The 25,588-nt window shown below is 44.3% G+C and overlaps 1 protein-coding gene across 1 annotated transcript in view; it reads left to right on the forward strand.

Annotated features, from left to right (window-relative positions):
* Positions 1-16,724: 16,724 nt before the first annotated feature.
* The window catches only part of HTR6 (5-hydroxytryptamine receptor 6), a 191,610-nt gene continuing 182,746 nt past the window's right edge, over positions 16,725-25,588 (forward strand). Inside the window, exon 1 of the mRNA XM_085609100.1 lies at positions 16,725-18,002. Within this exon, the coding sequence (XP_085465226.1) occupies positions 17,280-18,002 (723 nt within the window). The 5' untranslated portion in view covers positions 16,725-17,279. The remainder of the gene's footprint in view (positions 18,003-25,588) is intronic.

Genomic DNA, 25,588 nt, shown 5'->3' on the forward strand with positions numbered 1-25,588 from the left:
AGGGCAGTGGCAGCACATCAGACCATGCATGGCAGGAGGGAGGAGGCTAGTCCATGGATTCACACAACAGAGGATAGGGAGGAGGGGGATGGGGCAGCAAGCTAACTGTTCAGAGAAGGCGGGTATTAGGAACTTTATTGTTTTTAAAACGTGTGTCTGTGCGAACTACTTAACATATGAACAAGTATGCAGCATAATCTCACTTTTATTCAGGAACAAGAGGACGTTTGTGACTGTGACTCCGGGCTCACTTGGCAGAAACACCCCCTGACCCTCCACCCCCTATCGCAAAATGTAATGCCCGTGAAAAGGGTAGGTGAACACAGTGTTATATAGAACATAGTCCTGAGAGCACGATTGAAAATGAAAACTAGATATAGTGTATGGTATAAACTATGCACCAAAAAGTGTGATATAAGATGAACCGGGCGTGAAATATAATATGCAATACATTGTGCGCAATGACAGATTCATTGGAGAGCGCGAGATAGCACAGGCACTAGCGCGTGCTATGCGATATGCGCCTTGGAGTGTAATATGCACAGGGCAGTGTTGTGTAACCTAACTAGTCTCTAAAGTTGTAATATAAAATATGTGCTGGGGAGTGTAACGTTGCATATGCACTGTGACAAAGATATGGATCCCAGATTGTAATATGTATGGCATAGCACTGTGCGTTATAACATAGGCATCGAGGAAGGCACGTGAGATGGGGCAATATAACCCGTGCGAAGACATGTGTGGCATGACATATTCACGGGGTAGTGTTACAGTGCACATGGGCTAGAGAGTGTCATAGCATATGCACTAGCTAGTGGAATACAACACAGAGGTGTGTGGCACTCAGCAGGCAATGGTGGGTGTAACACAGCATTGGGCTCTGCCAGGAGCGCGCTGTGACTCTCAAGTGATGTTCGTCCCCTTTCCAGAGAGTAAAATAAAAAGAATTACACATCCGGCAGTGGATGTGTGTTTTATTAACCGTGAGGGGGGTTTCTTGCATAGTTTTGGTCGAATTTTTGTCAAATCCCCTTTGAATGGCTTGGTGTGCATGTGTATTAAATGTGCCCGTCAATAGCTACCCATGTTTGTATAAATAAACGACAAGGGTGTCTATCGGGATTAGGCACGGTAGGGCATCAGACATGTCAGAGCTTCACTAGTGGTGTAAATACATTCCACGTGGATTCATTGTATGCATAGTCGCCTTTTAATGAATATCACTCAAATCGTCATGGTGATAGGTACGTACGGTTTGTCCAGCATGTCCTAGGTGTGTCTATAAATATATATTTTTTAAAAATAATAAAAAACAGTGGCCCGCCCTGGGGATTGAGGTAAAAAAATATAATTAGGAGACAGGCCCTGGGGGATGGGGTCATCAGGGCCAATAAATTAGAATAAGAAGGGGAACCACACAGCCCCCCTTCTTAAAAAATTAAAATAAATAAAAGACTGGCATCGTGCCGGAGGCCACGCCCCCTCCTTGCAGCACTCTGCAAACGCGCCCCCTGGCGAGTTGTAAGTTGGGGAATTAATTCCTCTTCAATACTGAGGGTCCCTGAGGGCCAACTAGCCCAACAGGCATCTCCAGTATGCGCCAGGGAGCTGCGCTGCAGACAGGTGTTCTGAGGCCAAGCCCCTTTTTACACCTCTCTGCAACGCAGCTCTGTGGCGCTTACTGGAGGTACCTAGTGGTCTAGTTTGACCCTAGGGACCCTTAGGATTCAAGGGGACTTAATCTCTCAACTTAGAACAGCCACAGGGCGCGTTTACACAGTGGTGAAGGGAGGGGACGGGGCCTGAGGTGACGTGTGCAAACACGCACTATGGCACGTTTTAAATTGGGGATATCATTTCCCTTCAATACTGAGGGCCTCTGGGGGCTAACTAGCCCACCAAGTGCTTCCAGTAAGCGCCACTGAGCTGCATTGCAGAGAGGTGGTCCAGGCTGTGCCACTTTTTACACCTCTCTGCAACGCAGCTCTGTGGCACTTACTGGAGGTACCTAGTGGGCTAGTTGGACCCTAGGGACCCTCAGGATTCAAATGAACTTAATCTCCCAACTAAAAACGGACACAGGGCGTGTTTACACAGTGGTGAAGGGAGGTGACGGGGCCTGAGTTAACGTGTGCAAAAACGCCCTGTGGCCTGTTTTAAGAGGTAGTTTTAATCCCCCTGCCCTATTATATACTAGGGGCTTACAGAGGAGGTCATGCTAATCACAGGGGGACCCCAACGCATAATGTTCCCTAGTGTATGTAGGTGTTTTCACTGTATTCTAAGTGTCTTTTAACATAGCACTGGCTCTAGGACTGGTTAGTCAGACTCAATTACCACCAGTATCCGTCTGAAAAAGTTGAGGGTACAGGATGATTTTGCAACAAGGATTCTTTCTGCTCTTCTTTTTGTTCTTTCTGCACGTTATTCTTCTTCCTGCACTTTTCTTCGTCTTTGATTACTTCTGTTGCTTCTTTCTGCACTTCTTTTTTTTCTTTCTGTGCATTTTTTCTTCTTTCTTCACATGTCCTATCTCTGTAGGTATAGTTAAAAATTAGCATTTAAAAAACCTTTGAAATTCACAGAAAAAACCATAGGTTTCACGCACGTTATAGTGAGGAATTAGCATTTAAAAAACCTCAGAAATTCACTGAAAAAACCATAGGTTTCAGGGGTGTTATAGTTAGCTGGACTTTTCACTTGTACAAAACCATTAAAATTCCCCCGTTATAGTTAGTTCAGCTAACTATAATTCGCGCGCCCGCAATGCACTGCTGATGACGTCACATATTACATCACTCATGACATGGTCAGTGACATCACTCATGACATCACTGATGACATCTCAAATGACATCACTGATGACATCACTGATGACATCATCCTTGTGATAGAGTGGCAGACCTCCTCTCACCCTAATATAACCTTTGATACACACATTCAAAAATAGAGACTAAAATTTTCAAAACAATGGACATACCAATACCAGTTACAACAACCTCTTCAGTAATTCTAAGATCCACATACACATCCACTCATTCACCAACAGTCCTATACAGTCACTCATACATGTACTCACTCATCAGATGTACTCATACACCTATATATCCTGTTACACAATGCCACTCATCCATAGAGTTACTCACACACATAGTCACTCATGCTAATAAAGAATCAAACATACATTTACTTGCATATACAGTTATACACACACCACCACACTTACTTCTACGGAAACTTACACATACTTAGTCTTTTAAACAATCACTTATAGAAACACATACTTATTCATACAGGAACTCTTTCAATCTCTCACTCTCACATATACTCACTTATATACACCAATAGTCACATATACTAGTTTAAAACATATGTAGTTACTCATAAAGACACTATTGAGACAGTCATTCACTCACTAACACACCCATACACACACTCATCCACCCATACAGTCCTGCACACATGCTACGTAATACCCCCCACCGAACCATGCAGACACTCAGACTGATACTCAAAAAACCAACTAATAACCTATATAGACACCCATGTAGCTACTCACCAACCCATGCAGCCACTTATACACAAAGTGAGAGACTGATACAGATATTTACATATTTAAACATTACTCACTAAGCCATGTATTCACTATGATACACTTAATCAGTCAGTTACACAATAAATTTTTCAAAAACAAATCATCCATTTAGACACTTATATACCCATTTATTCTTCCATCGACCTTGAGATATACATATATAAAACATATTTAATTTTCAGAAAAACAGACATTCACTGGATGATGTAATCAGTGATGTCATCAGTGATGTCATTTGAGATGTCATCAGTGATGTCATGAGTGATGTCACTGACCATGTCATGAGTGATGTAGTATGTGACGTCATCAGCAGTGCATTGCGGGCGCGCGAGTTATAGTTAGCTGAACTAACTATAACGGGGGAATTTCAATGGTTTTGTACAAGTGAAAAGTCCAGCTAACTATAACACCCCTGAAACCTATGGTTTTTTCAGTGAATATATATATATATATATATATATATATATATATGTACATGTATATATTTTGGACTCCATATGGTTGTCCAAAATTGAAGACGCGCTCAGCGAAGGATGTTTCATCAGAAACTTTACTTACAAAACTGGCATTTCATTACAAACATTTTCCATAGCGTGGCGCATTTCAGAGCTCCTCTCTTTCATCAGAGGCTTGCTCAGTCCACAGAAGCAGTAACACACCCACTTCTCCCCTCTGCATGCTAGTAGGTAATTGCCCTCAGGTGGGCCTCCATGATGAGTTCCAGTGCTTGTGCATTCTGGGAGTTGTGGTATGTGTTGTGCACCATTATTTCCCCCCAATGGGATCTGTGTTCTTATTGCAACATTATTTAATAAGTCCAGTTTGCATTTAAAAAAATGAAAAAAAAGAAATATATATATATATATATATATATATATATATCCCACAGAAAGTGCTCCGATCAGTGAGCCACAGACCCTGCAGGGTGGGTCAGCGCAGGGGCACCGGAGCCATCCGCATTTAAATCCACACAATGCCTCCCTTCAACTCAGAGAGGCGCGCCAACACCGGATGAAATTGGTAAAATGCTTTTAATATCATACACGAAGCCTTTCAGGTCGTATACACCCAACGCGTTTCTCCTCTTTCAAGGCTTGATCACGGGTGGAAAGTTTCTGCCTTTGACTCACTGCGTGATATTCACCACTGCCTTAATGTCTTTTTGCAGATTGAACTACAAACAGGGGAGTTCGTTTTTTCTTTTCCTTAAACGTAGCATGGCAACACTTTATTAACACTCCTTGCACAGTTGCTACTCAATGTTTAAAATAAAGAATGTTTGTAGATGCATGATTCCTTTAAAACCTGTTATTGTGCATGGCTGTTCGTGCTTAGCTTTTCACACAACTTCATCAGCAAGCGGAAAATCCATCTCACAACCCTTGCCTGCTCACCTTCGTTTTTCATCTGGGTTTTATTTCCGTCTTTTAACACTTGGTTTGCAAGGCGGGCCGGGCTCACAGCAAAATTAATCCCACAGAAAGTGCTCGGATCAGTGAGCCACAGACCCTGCAGGGTGGGTCAGCGCAGCGGCACCGGAGCCATCCGCATTTAAATCCACACAATGCCTCCCTTCAACTCAGAGAGGCGCGCCGACACCGGATGAAATTGGTAAAATGCTTTTAATATCTGGATTTCACCGGACAGTCCTGGTTTTCAGAACACTGTCCAGGTGCCCCACACTTTTCGTAATTTTAAATAAATGTCCCAGTTTTTGGGACAAAAGTCAGCTCTTCCGGCCAATCATATATCAAGGCATGCTCGCCTTTACCAGGCACCTACAAAGTCTGAAATAATTGAAGTAATTTATCTGTTTCTGCATGCCAAGCAACACATCCCGTTGTCTGCTCCCAGCACAGAGATAGAGTGGGGAGAGAGAGGGTGAGGTGCAGGGGGAAGGTCAAGCCATAGCTAAAATGTTATGTATATGTAGTCTTGTGAATGTGTGTGTGTGTGTACACACATATTTATATATATTTTGCACTTTGGTGCGCCAATACATATTTCATGAGAACTGACCTCTGCTGTGGTGCCAATTCTCGCTGAGGAGAAAAAAAGTTGAGGGGAGAATTAATTTTCTCTCTCTCTATATATATATATATATATATATATATATATATGTATATATTTTGGACTCCATATGCTTGTCCAAAATTGAAGACGCGCTCAGCGAAGGATGTTTCATCAGAAACTTTACTTTCAAAACTGGCATTTCATTACAAACATTTTCCAAAGCCTGGCGCATTTCAGAGCTCCTCTCTTTCATCAGAGGCTTGCTCAGTCCACAGAAGCAGTAACACACCCACTTCTCCCCTCTGCATGCTAGTAGGTAATTGCCCTCAGGTGGGCCTCCATGATGAGTTCCAGTGCTTGTGCATTCTGGGAGTTGTGGTATGTGTTGTGCACCATTATTTCCCCCCAATGGAATCTGTGTTCTTATTGCAACATTATTTAATAAGTCCAGTTTGCATTTAAAAAAATGAAAAAAAAGAAATATATATATATATATATATATTACATCGCTGTATTTAGACACTTATTTACCCATGTCTTCTTCCATTAATCTTTAGCTATACATATATTACAAATATTTATTTTTCATAAAGACACATATGTCATCAGTGATGTAATATCTGACGTCATCAGCAGAGGATTGCGGTCGCGTGAGTTATAGTTGCCTGCACTAACTATAACGGGGGAATTTCATTGGTTTTTTACGAGTGAAATGTCCAGCTAACTATAACATGTGTGAAACCTATGGTTTTTTAAGTGAATTTGCAAGGTTTTTTAAATGCTAATTCGTAACTATAACGTGTGTGAAACCTATGGTTTTTTAAGTGAATTTGTAAGTTTTTTTAAATGCTAAGTTATTTATTTATAAAAAAAAAAATTTCAGGTTTTTTACCGCGCGCGCACCGTGAAATTATTATTTTTTTTTTAAATCGCGAGGTGCGCGCACCGAGCGCGCGCTGTGGGCGCTCGGTGCGCTTCGCGCACCGAGCTCCCACGGTTCGCAGTGCGTGCCGTGCGCGCGCGGTGCGCACACCTTGCGATTTAAAAAAAAAATAAAAATGTTTTTTTCTCCCTTGGGGGACCTTCTGTGATCCCCTGACCAAGGCTAGGGGGTCAGGAACTGTCCACTCTGCCCCCTTTTCACGTTCTCCACCTTTTCTTTTCACTCCCTCAGACTGCGAGAGACAAAATGGCGGCCGACACTTCCTGGTTTCGACCGATTCGAATGTTTACCGAAATCTAACAACCAATCAGAATTGCGCTCGCGCACGGCAGGGTGCGCGCACGGTGCGCGCGTATAGATATTGATATGCTTTTAAATGCTATTTTCTCAGGAAATACTGAACAGATTTACACCAGACCTGCAATAGGCACTTCCTTGACCTTATGGCTACCTCTCTGCCAAATGTCACGTAATTCTGTTCAGCCGTTCGGGCTGTAGCTGCGTTTAAAGGTCCTATGGAAAAATGCATGGGGAAAACGCGTTTTGGGACCCCCCCTTTTTCTCGGCCCCCGCTTGACGAATCACCCCGAGACTTTCAGGGTAGGAGCTGAGCGGAGCGCCCCATTAGTTTTGAAAATTTCGCGAGGATTCGTCAACCGGCACCAAAGTTCTTCAAAATAGAATTTTGAGATTTCCTATGGAAACTAGGTTGTAACTATAACTATCTACTGGCGACCGCCAGTAGATAATATGTATATATATATATATATATATATATATATATATCTCCTCCTACTGGCGGTCGCCAGTAGGTAGTTATAGTTAGGACCTATTATCCATAGGAAATCCGCAACATTCTATTTGGAATAACTTTGGCGCCGGTTGACGAATCTTCGCTAAAGTTTCAAAACTCGTGGCCCGCTCCGGTCCGCTCCTATCCTGAAAGTCTTGGGGTGATTCGTTAAGCGGGGGCCGAGAAAAAAGGGGGGTCCCAAAACATGTTTTCCCCATGCAATTTTCCATAGGGACCGTTAGTCGCAGCTACAGCCCGAACTACTGAACGGAAAGACACGAAATTTGGCAGAAAGGTAGACCTTGGTTCAGAGTCGTGCCTTTGGGTTAAATGGTGTAAATCCGTTCAGTAGTTCCTGAGAATATCAAAAGTAAAATCACATATATATCTGGGCGGAGCCTACCCACACATCTCATCGTGAGATCTGATTGGCTGTCAGCACTTCATCCAAGAAGTGTTGGCAGCCATCTTGGGACCAATGTACATGATAGCACCTCATTAAAAAGCATTGCAGTTAATAGAAGGTTTTAAAACTTTAATTACATTATAAATCATTTGTTGATGGTACCATACTCATTTTAGGAATTGTGGTGTGTTCTAAGGTGATTTTACCATGTAAAAGAGCCTTCTGCTGGGATATCATGAATCGTGTTTAAGACAAAAATATTTTCTCATGCTTTTCCCACAGAGGTTTGGAAGGTGATCTATAAGCTAAACTGAGAGCATATTTTCTGTAAATTCACATTATCTTTCTCAGTCATGTGAGAATGAAGTCTGACATTCTCAGTAAAACATGTACATCCAACAAGGGCAGCGACTGTCAGTTGATTCCTTTGTGTTCTACTGCAGCTTCCCAGAGTGTTCTAAAAAACAACTAGAGCGCTAACAGGCCTACTTATGACAAACGTATGGCACACCTGAAGCCATCTTGATTGGCATAAAGTGGTATCTCTTAAAACATTTAATTAAAAAAGGAACAAAATGAGGGGGTTCACTTTGCCATAGAAAGTATGATTAATGCTGCAGAAAGAAAAATTAGGGCACATTTTGAGTGACTTCTCAAATCCTCTTCTATTTCATTAAACAATTCTGTCATGCAGACTGAAACATGCACTTTCAATACCAGCAGCAGACTTCCCTGGTGAGCAGTAGCTTTACTACAGTGATCTAATGAGCAACTAGAGTGCTAACATTCTGAATTTATGGCAAATGTGTGACACGTCTGAATGCCTTCTTGATGGAATCAAAGTAAAAAACTGAAAGTATTCCTACTGAGGAAACTGTAGTAAATGAGGAAATTAGGAAACTTCATAACAAATAAGTCGCCCAAGATGGCCACCAGAGACAAAAGAGTCCAAATGTAGCACAAATATCACCCAGATGTAGCCCAAGTATAGCCCAATGACAGAATGTCCCAGAGTGTTCTAAAGAACAACTAGAGCGCTAACAGTCTTACTTATGACAAAAGTATGGCACACCTGAGGTCATCTTGATTGGAATAAAGTGGTAACACTTAAAACATTTAATTTGCAAAGGAACAAAATGAGGGGGTTCATTTTGCCATAGAAATTATGATTAGTGCTGCAGAAAGAAAAATTAGGGCAAATTTTGTCTTCTCAAATCCTCTTCTATTTTATTAAAACATTCTGACATGCAGACTGAAACATGCACTTTGAATACCAGCAGCAGACTTCCCTGGTGAGCAGTAGCTTTACTACAGTGATCTAATGAGCAACTAGAGTGCTACCATTCAGAATTGATGACAAATATGTGACACATCTGAATGCCTTCTTGATGGAACCAAAGTAAACAAGCATTGAAAATGCAATAGGTCTCGCCCTCGTTTAAGTTAAAGCAATTCTGTTTGTAATTAGGTGGCTTTTAAGCTTTGCTTTTATTAGTGTTTTTCAAACTTTCATGTACATAACATGCATATGTATGCACATATGTATATGTATATGTATGCATGCATTTATATTTGTATTTATATAGATATGCAGATTATATATATGTTTATATATGTATGTATATATATATTCACTGAAATAAACATAGGTTTCAGGCCTGATATAGTTAGGAATTAGCATTTAAAAAACCTTAGAAATTCACTGAAAAAACCATAGGTTTTAGGGGTGTTATAGTTAGCTGGACATTTCACTCGAACAAAACCATTGAAATTCCTCTGATATAGTTAGTTGTACTAACTACATCTCGCGCGCCCGCAATCCACTGCTGATGATGTCACATATTACATCATTCATGACATGGTCAGTGACATCACTGATGACATCTCAAATGACGTCACTGATGACATCATCCAGTGAATGTGGTTTGGTTCGTTATTTAAATATGTATTATATATATAGCAATTTGCATTGAAGAATGAGTGGATATATAAATATAAATATCTGGATGGAGGATTTAGTAGCAGTGTGATTGACTGTTTACTTGACTAATTTATAGTGTCTCACTAAATATATCGGATAGTGACTAAACTGTGTGAATATCTGTATCACTTTGTCAGTTGTTGTGTAAACTGCTTCTCCAGTTGGTTACTAGCTATGTGAAAGTCTATATTAGTTATTGATTAGTTAACTGAGTATTTGTATGGGAGAGTGAATGTGTGTGTGGTTCGGTGGGGGGTGTGTGACTGCCCAAAGATGTGTGAATAGTTGATTCAGTAGGTATGTGAAGTTAAAACTACATGTTATAAAAGTTGTTTGGGTGAGTGAATATCTTTATGGGTGTGGCGATGAGCAAATATATGTCTCAATGGTACATGTCCAACAAACTAGAAAAATAAAAGCCAGTGTATGTGTCAGTTGTTGTATATAAATAAGTATACATAAGACTCAGTGATTGTATGAGTGACTGTATGAATAACTGTATACTTGTAATAGTGATTTTATAACACACTAAGTATGAGTTATTATCTATATGAATAGATGAAGTAGTGTTTTTATAAGTGCATAGCTAAGTAAAAGTAAGTATGATCCATTGTTTGCATAAGTGAGTAGGATGACTTCATAAGTGATTAGGATGTGTGCTGGTGTGTAATGTCGATATAAGTGTATAAGTATATTTGATAGTGTTCTAATAGATCATTGACAGCATGTATGAGTGAATCTATAGGTAAATGATTAGATGTGTGTATAGATCTAGGAATCACTGAGTGGGTGTTTAGAAACTTATATTGGTGTGTCAATGGTTTTAAATCTGGCACTCTGTATTTTACAGTGAGTGATGAAAGGTTATACTAGTGTATGATGAGGTGCATCTGATTGTCACGTGAATGATGTCATCAGTGATGTCATTTGAGATGTCATCAGTGATGTCACTGACCATGTCATGAATGATGTAATATTTGACATCATCAGCAGTGGATTGCGGGCGCGCGAGATGTAGTTAGTACAACTAACTATATCGGAGGAATTTCAATGGTTTTGTACGAGTGAAATGTCCAGCTATCTATAACACCCCTAAAACCTATGGTTTTTTCAGTGAATTTCTAAGGTTTTTTAAATGCTAATTCCTAACTATATCAGGCCTGAAACCTACGGTTTTTTCAGTGAATTTCAAAGGTTTTTTAAATGCTAATTCCTAACTATATCAGGCCTGAAACCTATGGTTTTTTCAGTGAATTTCAAAGGTTTTGTAAATGACAATTTTTAATGTATTAATTGTTATACTGATTTTTTTATACTGATTTACTACATTTTTTAAACTATTTATTTTTAGATATTTTATTTTTTTAATTACATTATAATTACATTATACATTACAATACAAAATATACTTTCTCAGAAAGAATTAATTTAGTTTAAATACTTTGCAAATTGGCAATAGACTTTTAAGTACAGTAGTTACTGTTGTTGCAATGGGCAACACAATTTCAAACACAATGCAACATTGAGCTTAATGTGAATTTCTAGTCAAATGCAATTAGTTACTTTATGGATTACTTTTCTAACCACAGGACTGGATCCTAGATTCAGTCCTTGGACATCTCCTGTAAACAGTTGAGTAAAAGCGTTTTGGTTACAGTAATGATTTTTAAGGAATATTATTGTATTTTAAAAGTTGACAGAAATTTTTTCACATAGAATCACCAATGTTATCCTATGGCAGAAAATTCACTTAGCAGGTAAGTAGTGTTATTGTTACTTTTTCTTACTCAGTGGTGGATCCTGGATACAGCACTGGTGAATCTCTTGTAAACAGTTGAAAGAATGTGTTTAAGTCATACAGATGATTTTTTAGGAATATTTTTAGTTTGTGAAAATAGACACAGAAACTTTTCTGCTGAAAACCATGCAATGGATTCCTATGGAAGGAAATACACGTTACTGGTAAGTACGCATAGAATTACTTTTCAGGGTCAGTGCTGGGCTAAAAGATGCAGCACTGGGTTCTCTCCTGATAACAGGTGAGTAAATCGGAATTCGTAGTTCGGCTGATTTTAAAGGAATATTTGCACGTTTCAAAAATGGACACTTGGAAACTTTTCTGCTGAAAACCACACAATGGATTCCTATGGAAGGAAATACAAGTTACTGGTAAGTACGCTTAGAATTACTTTTCAGGGTCAGTGCTTGGCTAAAAGATGCAGCACTGGGTTCTCTCCTGATAACAGGTGAGTAAATCGGATTTCGCAGTTCGGCTGATTTTAGAGGAATATTTGTACAATGGTGAAGGAAGTGGGCGGGGCCTGAGGTGACGTGTGCAAACACGCCCTGAGGCGCGTTTTAAGTTGGGGAATTAATTCCTCTTCAATCCTGCGGTCCCCTGGGGGCCAACTAGCCAACCACGTACCTCCAGTATGCGCCAGGGAGCTGCGTTGCAGAGAGGTGTTCAACCACGCCCCTTTTTACAACACTCTGCAACGCAGCTCCGTGGCGCTTACTGGAGGTACCTGGTGGGCTAGTTGGCCCCTAGGGGACCTCTGGATTGAAGAGGAATTAATTCCCCAACTTAAAACGCGCCACAGGGTGTGTTTGCACACATATCACCTCAGGCCTCGCCCCCTACCTTCACCACTGAGCAAACACGCCCCGTGGCGTGTTTTAAGTTGGGGGATTGAGTCCCCTTGAATCCTGAGGTCCCCTGACAGCCAACTAGCCCACCAGGTACCTCCAGAATGCGCCAGGGAGCTACGTTGCAGAGAGGTGTTCGGAAGCCACGCCCCTTTTTACAGCACTCTGCAACGCAGCTCCGTGGGGCTTAGTGGAGGTACCTGGTGGGCCAGTTGGCCCCTAGGGGACCTCTGAATTGAAGAGGAATAAATTCCCCAACTTAAAACGCGCCACAGGGCGTGTTTGCACACATATCACCTCAGGCCCAGCCCCCTACCTTCACCACTGTGCAAACACACCCCGTGGCGTGTTTTAAGTTGGGGGATTAAGTCCCCTTGAATCCTGAGGTCCCCTGGTGGCCAACTAGCCCACAAGGTACCTCCAGTATGCGCCATGGAGCTGTGTTGCAGAGAGGTGTAAAAAGGGGCGTGGCCTCATTACACCCCCAGTATTCAAGGGGAATTAGTTCCCCCTCTGCAAACGCGCCAGGGTGCGTGTTTGCAGAGTGGTGCAAGGAGAGGCGTGGCCTCCAGCCCGATCCCGTGTTTTTTTTTGTTTTTTAGAAGGGGGGCTGTAGCCCCCCTTCTTTTTCTAATTTATTGGCCCTGGGGACCCCATCCCCCAGGGCCTGCCCCCAATTTGTTTAAAAAAAAAAAATCGGGAAGGGGGCAGCGTGGCCCTCCTCCCGAGGCCATAATTTGCCCCGGGGACCCCATCCCCCGGGGCATGGCCCTTTTCTAAAAAAAAAATATTTTGGAGGGGGGCTGCCTTGCCCCCCTCCTGTGGCCACTTATGGCCCAGGGGACCCCATCCCCCGGGGCATTTCTTTTTTTTTTTTTCTAAAAATGTTTAGGAGGTGGGCTGCGTGGTCCCCCTCCCGGGCTATTACTAGCCCCGGGAACCCCATCCCCCGGGGCTGGCCCTCTTCGTTGGGTGCCGTGGGGGGTCCCCAATCCCCCCACGGTCCCAGCCAGCTCCCTGCATCCTGCGGGAGCCGGCATTGCTTTTCCACATGGGGAGCGCTAACATGCTGCTCCCCAAGTGGAAAAGCAATCTGCTTTGCTTCATTGAAGCGAGAGCAGGTTTCCCTGCTCTCGCTTCAATGAAGCAAAGCAGTTTGCAATGACAGGACGGGAGCCGCGAGGCTCCCGCCCTGTCATTGCAAACTACAGTGTCCCGGGGGTGGGCACCCCGGGACACTGCAGGAGCCGGCCCTGGGGGGTGGCGCTCCCCAGGGCCTATACAAGGCTCCAGGAGGGGGCCGCGCGGCCCCCCTTCCACATTTTGAAGTTGCCCCGGGGGGTGGCGGTCCCTGGGGCTGGGGGGGCCTAAGAGCCCCCCCACCCCAAATGTTTTCAAGCCCCGGGGGTGGCGGTCCCCGGGGCTGGGGGGGCCTGAGATGCCCCCCCCCATTTTAAAGAAGCCGCGGGGGTGGCGGTCCCCAGGGCGTGAGCCCCCCCGCTTATATTATGTTAGAGCCCCGGGGGTGGCGGTCCCCGAGGCAGTGTGGGGGGGGATTGGGACCCCCCACATTTTTTTTTCATTATGCCCCCAGGATTTGGCCCCCCGGGGGCAAATTAGCATATTTAGCACGGGAGCCCGCGCTGATTTTTTTTTTCTATCGGCAGGGTGCACGCATCCAGCGCGCATCCACCCGTATTGGTGTGTCAATGGTTTCAAATATGGTACTCTGTATTTTACAGTGAGTGATGAAAGGTTATACTAGTGTATGATGAGGTGTATCAGATTGTCACATGGATGATGTCATCAGTGATGTCATTTTAGATGTCATCAGTGATGTCATCAGTGATGTCACTGACCATGTCATGAATGATGCAATATGTGACATCATCAGCAGTGCATTACGAGCGCGCGAGTTATAGTTAGCAGAACTAACTATAACGGAGGAATTTCTGTGGTTTTGTACGAGTGAAATGGCCAGCTAACTATAACACCCCTGAAACCTATGGTTTTTTCTGTGAATATATATATATTTCAGCTTCAGGGTAATAATACCCGCACTCACGGGAGCAGTACACCCAGATTTTATTAGGGCGTAAACACACGCAGACGTGTTTCGGCAACCGCCCTTGTCTATAGCCTATTGTACTGCTCCCGTGAGTGCTGGTATTATTACCCTGAAGCTGAAATATTTTGTGCATTTTTGCCTTCGCACATCATAGCACCCGTCCGAGAGTGCGGGAACTAAGGCGGAACTTCGCAGCTTATATATATACACACACACACACACACACACACCTCTATAGGCATACATTTACAAGGCTACGCAAAAAAATGGGATAGGTCAGATATAAAAGTGAGACTAAAGGCTTGAGTCCTTCTTTTATGTCTGACCTGTCTCGGTTTTTGCTCCTTAAAATCTGGTCACCTTATGTATTGAGTTCCGAATTCCTACCCCACACAACGTTCCAGAATAAGCCTTGGATTCTTTGACTTCGTACCCTGAGAGTATAATACTAAAGGGTGTACCTGGTGCTCAGTTTTGGGTTCCTTAGTAGGGTAAATCCCAAGGGCAGCTATACTAAAAGGCTTGGATTGGTCCATTCTGGCCCCAGAAACCATAATCTGCCCTGAGACAGAGGACAGAAAAGGGATTCCACAGTATGGTAATACCTGTGACCCACAAAACACCAAAAAGTTTTGTGTATTTTAACATCTTACTTTTTTGTACCATTACTCCCTTTAAACGTCTAGAGGATGACAGCCTCTCCCACTACCCAATACCGCTCCTGACATATTTTTTCCTGAGCCTCCACTAGACCCATGACCCCTGAACCACATGCTCCTGGCTATGGAGCTGAGAGCTCTGTCTAGGGGGGTGTTCGAGGCGTGGCATCTGGGATGAATGAGTAGAGAAGGCCTGACAGTGAGAAAGTGGAAGAGGGACAAAGGGTGGAAGGGAAAGATTGAGAGAGAGAATGAAAGGCCGGAAGAATTGATGGTGCGCGCGTGAGAGGGACGGGGGAAAGCCGGAAGAGAAATGTGAAGCAGAGAGGAGGAGTATGGGAATACCGCGAGTTAGAGAAAAAATGGAATAGGGATAGAGAAAATAAATATGGGCAGATAGATGGGAGGGAGCTTAGGATAGAGATGGGTAGTGAAAGATTAAAAGAGAAGCAGGGGCGTGTGGAAGAGGACGAAGAAGAAAAGGAAGGATGAAGAAAGAAGGCGAGGCTGCCAGTCACGAGAAGAGACACTGGGGGCAACGTGTAAGGCAGGACAGGAAAATCGAGATGGTGGGCGTGTGAAAAAAAGTTGGGGGGTGGGCAACGTGAGTGAGAAGATGGAGAAGAGTAGGGCTGGACATTGGTAGCTAATAGGTATGGCAGAGTGTGAGGAAAAAAATTAAATGAGAGGAAGGGGAAAGACTGGAAATTGAGTGTGAATGAGTGAGGGAGGGGTGAAACGGCGGGAAAGTCGAAGTGAAGGGTAGAATTGTTTGAGGTGAGAGCACGGAAAGGATATAATAAGGCGGAAAAGAAGGCGGGAGATCGGGTGTGAGTCAGAGGGGCGAAACAGGTGGAAAAAAAGCTGAAGAAAAATGGAAAGAGTGGGCGAGGAAAGAAGGAGAAAATATAAAAAGCAGATTTCGATGGAGAGAAGCAGAAGAGGAAGGGTGAAGCGTGTGATAAATAAATAAAAGAAAAAAGAGGAGGGGTAAGGACGAGTGAGGAGATGGTGAGGAAAGGACGGAGAAGAGATTAAATGCAGATGAGCGTGTGAAATCGAGCGAGAGAGAGGAAAAGGATGGTCGAGGCTACCGGGCTGTGAGAGAAAAGAGAAGGTAGGCGGGAGGGTGTTACGGTGAGCGAGGCTGGAGAGGAGAAGGGTGAGTGGGAGGGTAGCAGATGGAGTGGAAGGGATGAGGGGGGCGCGGGTGCAGCGGCCCCTCCCGGAGAGCGCGGGCTCGCGGCTGGCAGGCACCACGAGCACTCACATGTGACTGCACGTCGAGCCTTCCAAGAGAGCAGCAGAGAGCGCACACGCCTGCTCACGGAGGAGAGGGGCGAGAGAGCGAGGACGGAGAGATGGAACGGGTGAGCGACTGGAGAGGGACTGAGGTGTGTAGGAAGGGGGGCAGGAAGAAGAGAGAGGGGCTATAATAAAGGAGAAAGTGAAAGGCTAGAAAAGGGGAGTAGTAGATATTAAATAAAGCGGGGACAGTATGGATGGATAGAGGGGGAAGACAGTGAAGAAGAAAAAGACAAGGGTAAGGGAACAGAGTAAGAAGAAAGAGGGAAATAAAAGGCCACGGAGGGGAGGAAGAAGGGTCAAACACGGGAGAGAGAGGTTAGATATATTATAATGAGGAGACAGAAGGCAAGAATGGGTAGAAAGAAAGTACGAGGGCACAATGGACCAAGGGGGAGGGAAAACGGGCTGAAGAAAAAGTGGGAAAGAGTGCAAGAAAAGAGGAGAGCAAGACGGGAAGAAGAAGAAGAAAGAAAGAGGAGGCGGTAAAAACGGGACAAAAGCAAACAGGACGGAGATAGAAGGGGCAGAGAAAGAGAGGACAAATGCGGAGGAGAGATTAAAGAGGATGTAAGGTGAAATTGGAGGGAGTGAAAGAGATAGAGAGGGAGGGGAGCAAGAATGAACAAGAGGCAGATAAAGGGAGAGGGGCGTTAAAAGAGACCCAGGGGCAACGTCGAATAAAGTTGTGGATAAGCAAGACAGCAAAGTGAGCAAAGGGCAGCGCGGAGTCACTGAAGGGGAGAAGCAAGGCAGGTGTATTGTTGGCTGAGAGAGTCCGCAAGTGTCAGGACATTTCCCCTCCTCTCTGCACACAGTTCCAAGGCCGCTCCCAAGGCTTGATTGCCCACACATAGTCTATAGCCTCAAATGGAACAACAACTGGGGCGGAACAGCAGTGCTGGGGCGGAAGACAGGGCCGCCCTTGGTGGCAGCCGCTGGCTGGCGGCCTTCCTCTGCTTCATCATTGTCCTCACCACGGCAGGAAACTCGCTCCTCATTCTGCTCATCCTCACTCAGCGCTCCCTCAGGAACACGTCCAACTTCTTTCTTGTGTCACTCTTTGCCGCCGACCTGCTGGTGGGGCTGGTGGTGATGCCGCCCGCCATGCTGAACCAGCTGTGCGGCCGCTGGGTGCTGAAGCAGCCCTTCTGCTCCATCTGGCACTCTTTCGACGTCATGTGTTGTAGCGCCTCCATCCTCAACTTGTGCGCCATTAGCCTGGACCGCTACCTGCTCATCTTGTGCCCCCTGCAGTACAAGCTTCGCATGAGCTCTTGCCGCGCTCTAGGCCTCATCCTGGCTGCCTGGAGCCTGGCCGCCCTGGCCTCCTTCCTGCCCATCACCATGGACTGGCACGAGCTGGAGTTTGACGTCCGACCTGCCAATAACACGTTGCTTCGGGGGCAGGACCAGTGCCGTCTTCTGGTAAGCCTGCCATATGCCTTGGTGGCCTCATGTTTGACTTTCTTCCTGCCATCTGTGGCCATCTCCTTCACCTACTGCCGCATTCTGCTCGCCGCCAGAAAGCAAGCGATACAGGTGGCAGCACTGACCGCAAACATGGCCACCAACGGCGAAGAGTCCGCACAGGTAAGAAGGACATTGATCATCAAGACATACCAATGTGCCTTATATTAACTTATATCATTGCATTATTTTATAATCTCAAAACTAACGAAATACTCTCATCAACCCTAATTGTAACACCCTTACTAATAGTGACTCTAAATTTAATCCTAATGGTAACCTTAGTCCTAATTCTAAACATGACCAAAATCCAATTTGTGACTCTTAACTTGATCGCAACACCAAACCCTACCAAAACCCTACCCTAACTCTCCTGGCCCCCAAGATGCAGGCCAAGCATGTGACAAAATATCTACAAACATGGTCAGCGGTGGCAAGGAGGAGTCCATCCTCAAGATATATGACTGTACTTACATTCATTTAAATCCTGCTATTAGCTCACAGTCCCAACACCAACCAAAACCCAACATTCAATCGTAATTGTAAATCTAAAGATACTCCTAATTATAACCATAGGACTCCTAACCCTAACTCCACTTGTAACAATGATCCCAAATGAAAACTTAGCCCAAATCCCATTTGTGATCCAGCTTCAATGCCAAGATCAAACACAACATGTGGGGCCAGATGTACGACCCATTTTTGCATGCACAAACAGGTTTGCGAACCTGTTTCCGCATGCAAAAACATATTGGGCTACGTACATAGCCTATTTAGCAAGTCGCATTTTTTTTTGCGACTCGCGAAATAGGTTTTGCAACTCGCTATTTGAGAGGGGTGTTCCCTTCAAAATAGCGAGTCTCAAAACAATGTACTAATGTTTTGCAACCGCAACTGCGGTCGCAAAGCACTGGCAATTACCACCTACTTCAAGTAGGTGGTAATGCATTTGCAAATGGGAAGGGGTCCCCAGGGGACCCCTTCCCCTTTCTGGGGACCCCTTCCCCTTTCCAAATGCATGCAAAATAATTTTTTAAGGGCCCACTGTCTTCCCTTAAAAAACGAAACGAAAACGTTTCATTTTTTTTTTTTAAATGCATCCCGTTTACCTTTAAGGAAAACGTGCTGCATTAAAAAAACAAAAGCTGCTTTATTTAAAAGCAGTCCCAGACATGGTGGTCTGCTGAGCCCAGCAGGCCACCATCCCTGGGAAGGCTGGCATTCACAATGGGCTCGCAAATTGCGAGAGGCACATTAATATTAATGAGCCTCACAATTTGCGACCCCATTGGGAATCGCAAAACAGTGTAAACACACTGTTGTACATTTCATTTAGCGCCTCGCAATTTGCGACTCGCAATGTGTCGCAAATTGTGAGGCGCTAAATGAAAGGGTCATACATCTGGCCCTAAGTCTTACCGTGCTGACCGAGGATGAAGGTGGTAACTATAACCATAGGCATGTTCAGCAGTGGGGAAGAGGGCACACGGGTAACAGACAACCACTTCTTGACCCTGTATGTAATCCTAAATGTAACCCTAACTGTAAAATTGGGGCACTTGCAAGCAGGGGGTGCAAGTTTCAGCACTGACCGTAGACATGGACAGCAGCAGGGAGGGCACAGGCAGGGGAAGATGGCATCTGCGCCCAGGTGGATGGAATAATAACCTGGTATTTGTAAAGCGCAAACTAATCATCCTTAAGGGTCTCAAGGCGCTGGGGGCCGTCGGGGAGATTAAGTGAGCTATTGCCCAGAGTCACATGGTGCTGAGCTGAGCTGCCTCCAGCACTGGGGATTGAACCATGAGCCCTGCGCTCCGGAGCCAGATGCCCTGGCCGCTGCGCCACACCTGTGGTCAGGAAAGACAGGGAAAAAAGAGAAAGGGTCAAATGAGAGAAGGAGAGAGAGTGAGAGTGGGAAAGGAGAGAGAGCAAGTGCCAGAGAGAGCAACAGAGAATGAATGAGAGAGTAGAAGGAGAACTAAAGTGAAAAAGAGGCAGGTGGCCAGGACTTAATTTGTAAAATAATAAGTGCCGGTGCCAAAAGGTTTCTCAGAAGCCCGCCTCTGGCACAGCAAACTGTCAGGGTAGCTGAATACCGAGGATCCATAGTTTGGATTCCACCTCTTGCCTCTTACATCCACCACGAGACACTCCCGCTCCTTTATCTCATTCCTGCAGGTTATCTTTCATCCCCGCTTTCTCCCTTTGTGACTGCTTTCCCATCTTTCTCTTCCTCTTTTCCGCTTTTTGTCTTTTTTCTCTCTCTTGTTCTGAGTCAAAGTCTGACAAGGAAAAATAAGTGTCAGTCCCTAAAAATAGGTGCTGCGGGGCACCATCTGCAACCACTGGCTCAAATTAAGGCCTGCAAGTGGGATATAAAATGATAGGAAAAAAGAAACTCTCGAAGAGCAGAGAGAGTTAGGAATAGAACAGAGATAGAGAGAAAGAGTTCATGCTTATTAAAACCCTAACATTAGCCTCAAACCACCCTTAAAAGGAAACTTTACACTTAATCATACCTGTAATCTTTACTCTAACCATGACCCTGACCCAACCTTAGATCTAATTCTGATACTCTCTCCAGGTGGATCACATTGGACCACCACCACTTCCATCTACCACTAGGTCGAACCTTTATTATTCAATCTACATTCAGACTCAGTTCACGGATCATTACTTTTAACTCTATCCTTTTTCTCATCTTTAACTAAACACCCTGGGCCAGACTTATCAAGGAATTGCTTTGCTCTTGAGTCGAGCAGGGTGTCAGAAGGAAAACACAATCCTTAAGTGAGATCTACCAAGCAACATAAGGCCACCTTCCGTGGCCCTGCTCAGCTTGCTAAATCTGGAATAACACAAGGCAGCTTAAATCGCTGCCTTGTGTTACTCTACCCTGGAAAGGTATTCAGTGGATGGTGCCTGGGTGTGATACCACGCACCCACCCATGTATTATGGCACATTCCTAAATTTACCAAGACTGTTAAACCTGGGAATGCATTAAAAGGTGATGTCTTCCCAGGGGAGGAACTGCAAGGAGAAATATCTTTATTTATCCCTTGTTACTTCCTCTTTCTAAGCGTGATGCATTCTGGGGCACACTTAGAAAGAGGAAAACACTTCAGAGGATCGTTTCTGTGGAGGATGGTGTCCCTTCCTGCACAAAAAGAATCCTGCCTACAACCATGGCACCCTTACACCATGGTTCAAGGGTGCCTGGCGTTAGCGCTAGGTAGCAGATTGCGCCAGCGCAGGCAGAGAGCATGCGGTCGACCTGGAAAATGGGGAGCCGGGTTTGAGTCTCAGCAGAGATGCTCAACATCCTGTGATTCTGGGCAAAACACTTATTCTCCCTGTGCCTAACAAAAATGAATGTGTCCGTTTGTAACGCAACTGGTGCCCATGTTCATTGCTCTAATACCTTCAGGTCAAGTTCGCACTATATAAACTCCCCCCCCCCCCCCCCCAAAAGAGATGTGCTATATGTTGGTAAAGATGGCACATTCCTACCATCTTCCTTTCACGCAGGGCAGCGCAATGCAGCGCAGCAAGATGTCTTCCTGCATTGCATGAAATAATGATAAATCTGTCCCTCTAACTTTACCACTGAAATTACCCTAATGTTAACCATGACCGTCAACCCTGAAATTAACCTTAACCCTATTTATAACCTAATCCTATCACTAACACTAATTATATTATATGCTATGGGCCATATTTATGGCAATAAACACGCATTGCAGCGCATCAAACTACCCTGCTGCACTGTACAGCATGACAGGGAAAGAACAGGAATGCGCTGTATTTAAGTCCGGTACGGTACTTTCATGCCTTTCACCTTGCGCTGGCGCTCTTTTGGCTGCCTAGCGCCAACGCAGGCACCCTTGCAGCAAGGTAATAAAGACATTTCTCTTTATTATGCCTCACCAGGGTAGGCATAGGTTTTTGGCGCATTGCAAGGTCTCCCACGTGTGGTAAACCTGGGAATGAGTCAAAAATAAGTCCATGGATGTTGCATGGGAACACCCATGCAATACCCATGAAAACACCTCCCTGGTGCAGAGTAATGCAAAGTAGCGATTTGTGCGTGGCCCCAAGTGACTTATGAAGTCACTTGGGGCCACGCAAGGTGGCCTTGCTTGACTTTATAAATCTCATTATTAAGTTGCGTCGCTCTTGCACCACGCTGCCTGGGGCTGGAGTGACGCAAATATATTCGTAAATATGCCCCTATATATGATATAAAAATTAATGAACATATATAACATTATATTAAAATATAGGCAACACAATCTCCAGCAATTAATCCATAAAAATATATTTAAATATTTTTCCATGCCTAAATTATTGTCAGTTACTAAATTAAATACATTTGAAATGAGTTGATCTAAAATGAAAGCTAACCGCCATAACCCTAACATTCTGACAACTATTACTAAGTTCGCACCAACCTTACAACTTAATTTAACAACAACGTTGACACTGCCTTTAATCTTCTTATTGGCAATTTTATATAGCCAGGGCCAGAGTCAGTGGTGCTATAGCATTGTGCATCGAATATGTTTACAGGTTTCAGGGTCCGTGAATGATTGCTGCATAAAACATACATAAAGACACTCAAAAGATACCTGCATAGAAAGTCAGACGAAGGTTTCCAGGGTGACTGCTACAACAGTGCTTATTTTGTGCCAGTGGTTGCAGGTTGTGGAAACCAGCGCTCATTTTTTGGGATTGGGACTTATTTTTCATTTCAGACGTTTCCCCAGGGCAAGCGAGAGCAAGGCAGAAAAGGAGAGAGAAGAGAAAGTGACCCATAGGAAAACAGTGAGAGAGAGGGAGAGAGGTATGAAAGAGAACTTATAAGAGTGCCACACAGAGAAAGGAAGTGCAGGGTTCGGGAGAATGAAACTTAAGGTGAACTCAAGACCATGCAGCCTTAGTACACTTGGCAGCCTGGCACTCCGCAGCACAGGCAGTGAGCTTCTAAAAAAGAACTAAATAGCGGTGCTATACATAAAATACAGGTGAATAAACAATGTATAAACAAAGAGACTGATATTTTTGATATTAACTGGGTAACTTGTCTTATCAATAGCAAATAATTCCTAAGCTTGCTTGTAAGGGGCACACAAATAAACCCTATGTTGTGAGAAGCAGCTCTGGAACAACACACTTTTCAATTCCTTTTTGGTGGTGTCTAAGGAAGAGACTGTCCTAATGTTTTTTTCCCCTCGGATGGTTTGTATAGGTGTCTTTGTGGAATGCTGAGAAGTAGGTTATATGCGCTGTCAGGTTGGTGCTGGTCCCCTGTGCTTGTCAGTTTCTGGGTCAGTTATTTCAGGACTAGCCAGGTGGGCACTGCATGACAGACAATGCAGGCTCGTCCATAGACTTTTCTTGACTCCATTGGAAGCCATTTTCAAGTGATCAGGTCAGTGACGTAACAAAAGCTCAGGGGGCCCCACTGAAAGGTACATGGAGGGGCCCCCACTCTGGATTTAATCCGGAGCTCTAAGGCCTTAGTACTTGGCTGAGGGGGCCCCCTGCATGTCGGGGGCCCTCCCGCACCGCGGGGGATGCGGGGGCCTGTGGTACGCCCAGTGCTTTAAATGGAAAAAAATAAGTGCAGGTACTCATCAAACGGAGTTAGAGGTGTGGCTAGTGGGTAGGGCTAGGGGTGGGGCTAGCGTGGGATATGATGCAATGGCACTGCTTCCATCTGATGAGTATTCATTTTGTACTTGCATTATCCTTGTTAGTAATCTCAAATTCCCCATATGTGCAGATTCCCTCTGCACATGGAACATAACACATGCTTAGTAATTAATAGCCATTTTGCTGTTATGACCCACTAAAATATGTATGCAGCCCATTGTACTTAAAGTGATCTCGACATATTGTGTGTGGTCTCTGGCCAGAAATGTTTTCACACTGCTCAACACTGTGATTTTTAAACCTTCCTTGTCTGATCATGAGCCGTTGCTGTGATTTAGGCCAGCACTGAGTGATGTTGGGCTGCCAATGTACTATCTTGTGCCAGTGATGTGGGGTCCTGGTTCAGCCCTATCAGGCCTTGCCTCTGGAATTTCAGCTCTTTGCTCTGTACCTTGTTTCTCACAGAGAACACAGACCTTGAAAAGATCAGGATGAGCTCACGAAGAATAGCACTTAGTTCATAATGGCATGCATGCAAAACCTTGTGAAACAGAGTGAAGACTTTTAGCTTTAAATTAAATTGTAACTTTCTCATCCTTTTTCCTTCATTCTCAAGAAAGCTAACAGAAAATAACAATGAAATGCATCTCTCTCATAACTCTTAGGTATTTCCAATACGTTGACAGGTATACATTGGGGGTCTGTAACGTAAGTGGCCATGGTCCTTCCACCTATCTTTATTACATGAAAGGAAATTGCAGGGGGAAACTCTGGCACAGCAGCTTCAACATGCACACTGCTAGACTACTGCTTTACCATTTTTTTCTTTTAAACCAGGTAACACCAACCCGTATTTGTACAGTCCTGGGCATCATCCCTCCTTTAGCACCATAGTTTTCAAGAGATCTCATTTAAAGGGCTCATCCTTATTTCCTCTTATATGCAATGAGATCTCAGCACTGTGGGGTACTGGGTGTTGGTAGTTTAGTTATGTTAATTTGTGCACTGTCATACTGGGCCGGCAGCGGATGTGTGGAGCAGAGTAGAGGCAGTGATAGGTGGGACCTGTGTTAGTTTTTAAGCGCTATGGAAACAAATCAATGACAAACATTTTTAGTGGCTGGAAGGGGGATGTCAAACATCTCAACTATCCCTCTTTATGAGTCATGAATCCACCAGCCCAGGCGTGGCACAGCCAAGCATGAAGGCAGATATGTAATCGTGTCTCCCTCACACCTGGTCTTCTTACATCGTCTTTAGTTGGTGTCAGAAGGTGAGTAGATAAATATTCTAGGGTAGATTCTTTGTAACACTATGCACATCTCATTATTTTAGCTCAGTTATCCCTAAAGATGACATTACATTCTTTGAACAGTATTACAATTCATGCATTACTGCCACCACACTTTAGAATACTTAGCATCTGCCACCCTCTGCTTGAAGCCACCAACCATCTAGGAGCTCCTAGGCCCCTCATTCAACCTATCCTACGTAACACATGGAAGTATGTTTGAGGCCTCAAATAATCAAGACTGACTGGCTTGTGGTGTCTTCTGGCACAGAAGTAATTTCAGCTCACAACCCACATTTCCTTATCAGATTCGTGACTTAACAGGGGTGTGTTGCCTACAGTGAAAGGACAGCCTAAAAGAACTCACTATGGATTCTGCAAGTCTCTCTGCTTGCTGGACATGTCTTGGAATTATACCCAATTCATCCATTCCCTGTCTTAAAGATTGGTACAATGATAATATAGAGCAGAGGATCATTGTCTTACAACCTACTGAACCCTTTTAATGCATTTTATGCAGCCATGCCAGATTCTATTAATTGCTGTCCCCTCTCCACCATCCCGCACACATGCCCCTAGTCCTCTCTCATCTTAACACGGGACAATAGAAAACAATAAATGCAGCAAAAGAGCATCACAGTTCTGTCCTACTTCAGATCCTGCAGGAAAATGAAGCCCAGCTAACCCCCTTTTCATTTTAAGGATTGGTCAGAGACCGCTTTAGCTGTGTCATCAGCCTTATGAAATTAATTTCCATAA

This window comes from Triturus cristatus, chromosome 1_2, assembly GCF_964204655.1.
Source record: "Triturus cristatus chromosome 1_2, aTriCri1.1, whole genome shotgun sequence".
Lineage (NCBI taxonomy): Eukaryota > Metazoa > Chordata > Amphibia > Caudata > Salamandridae > Triturus > Triturus cristatus.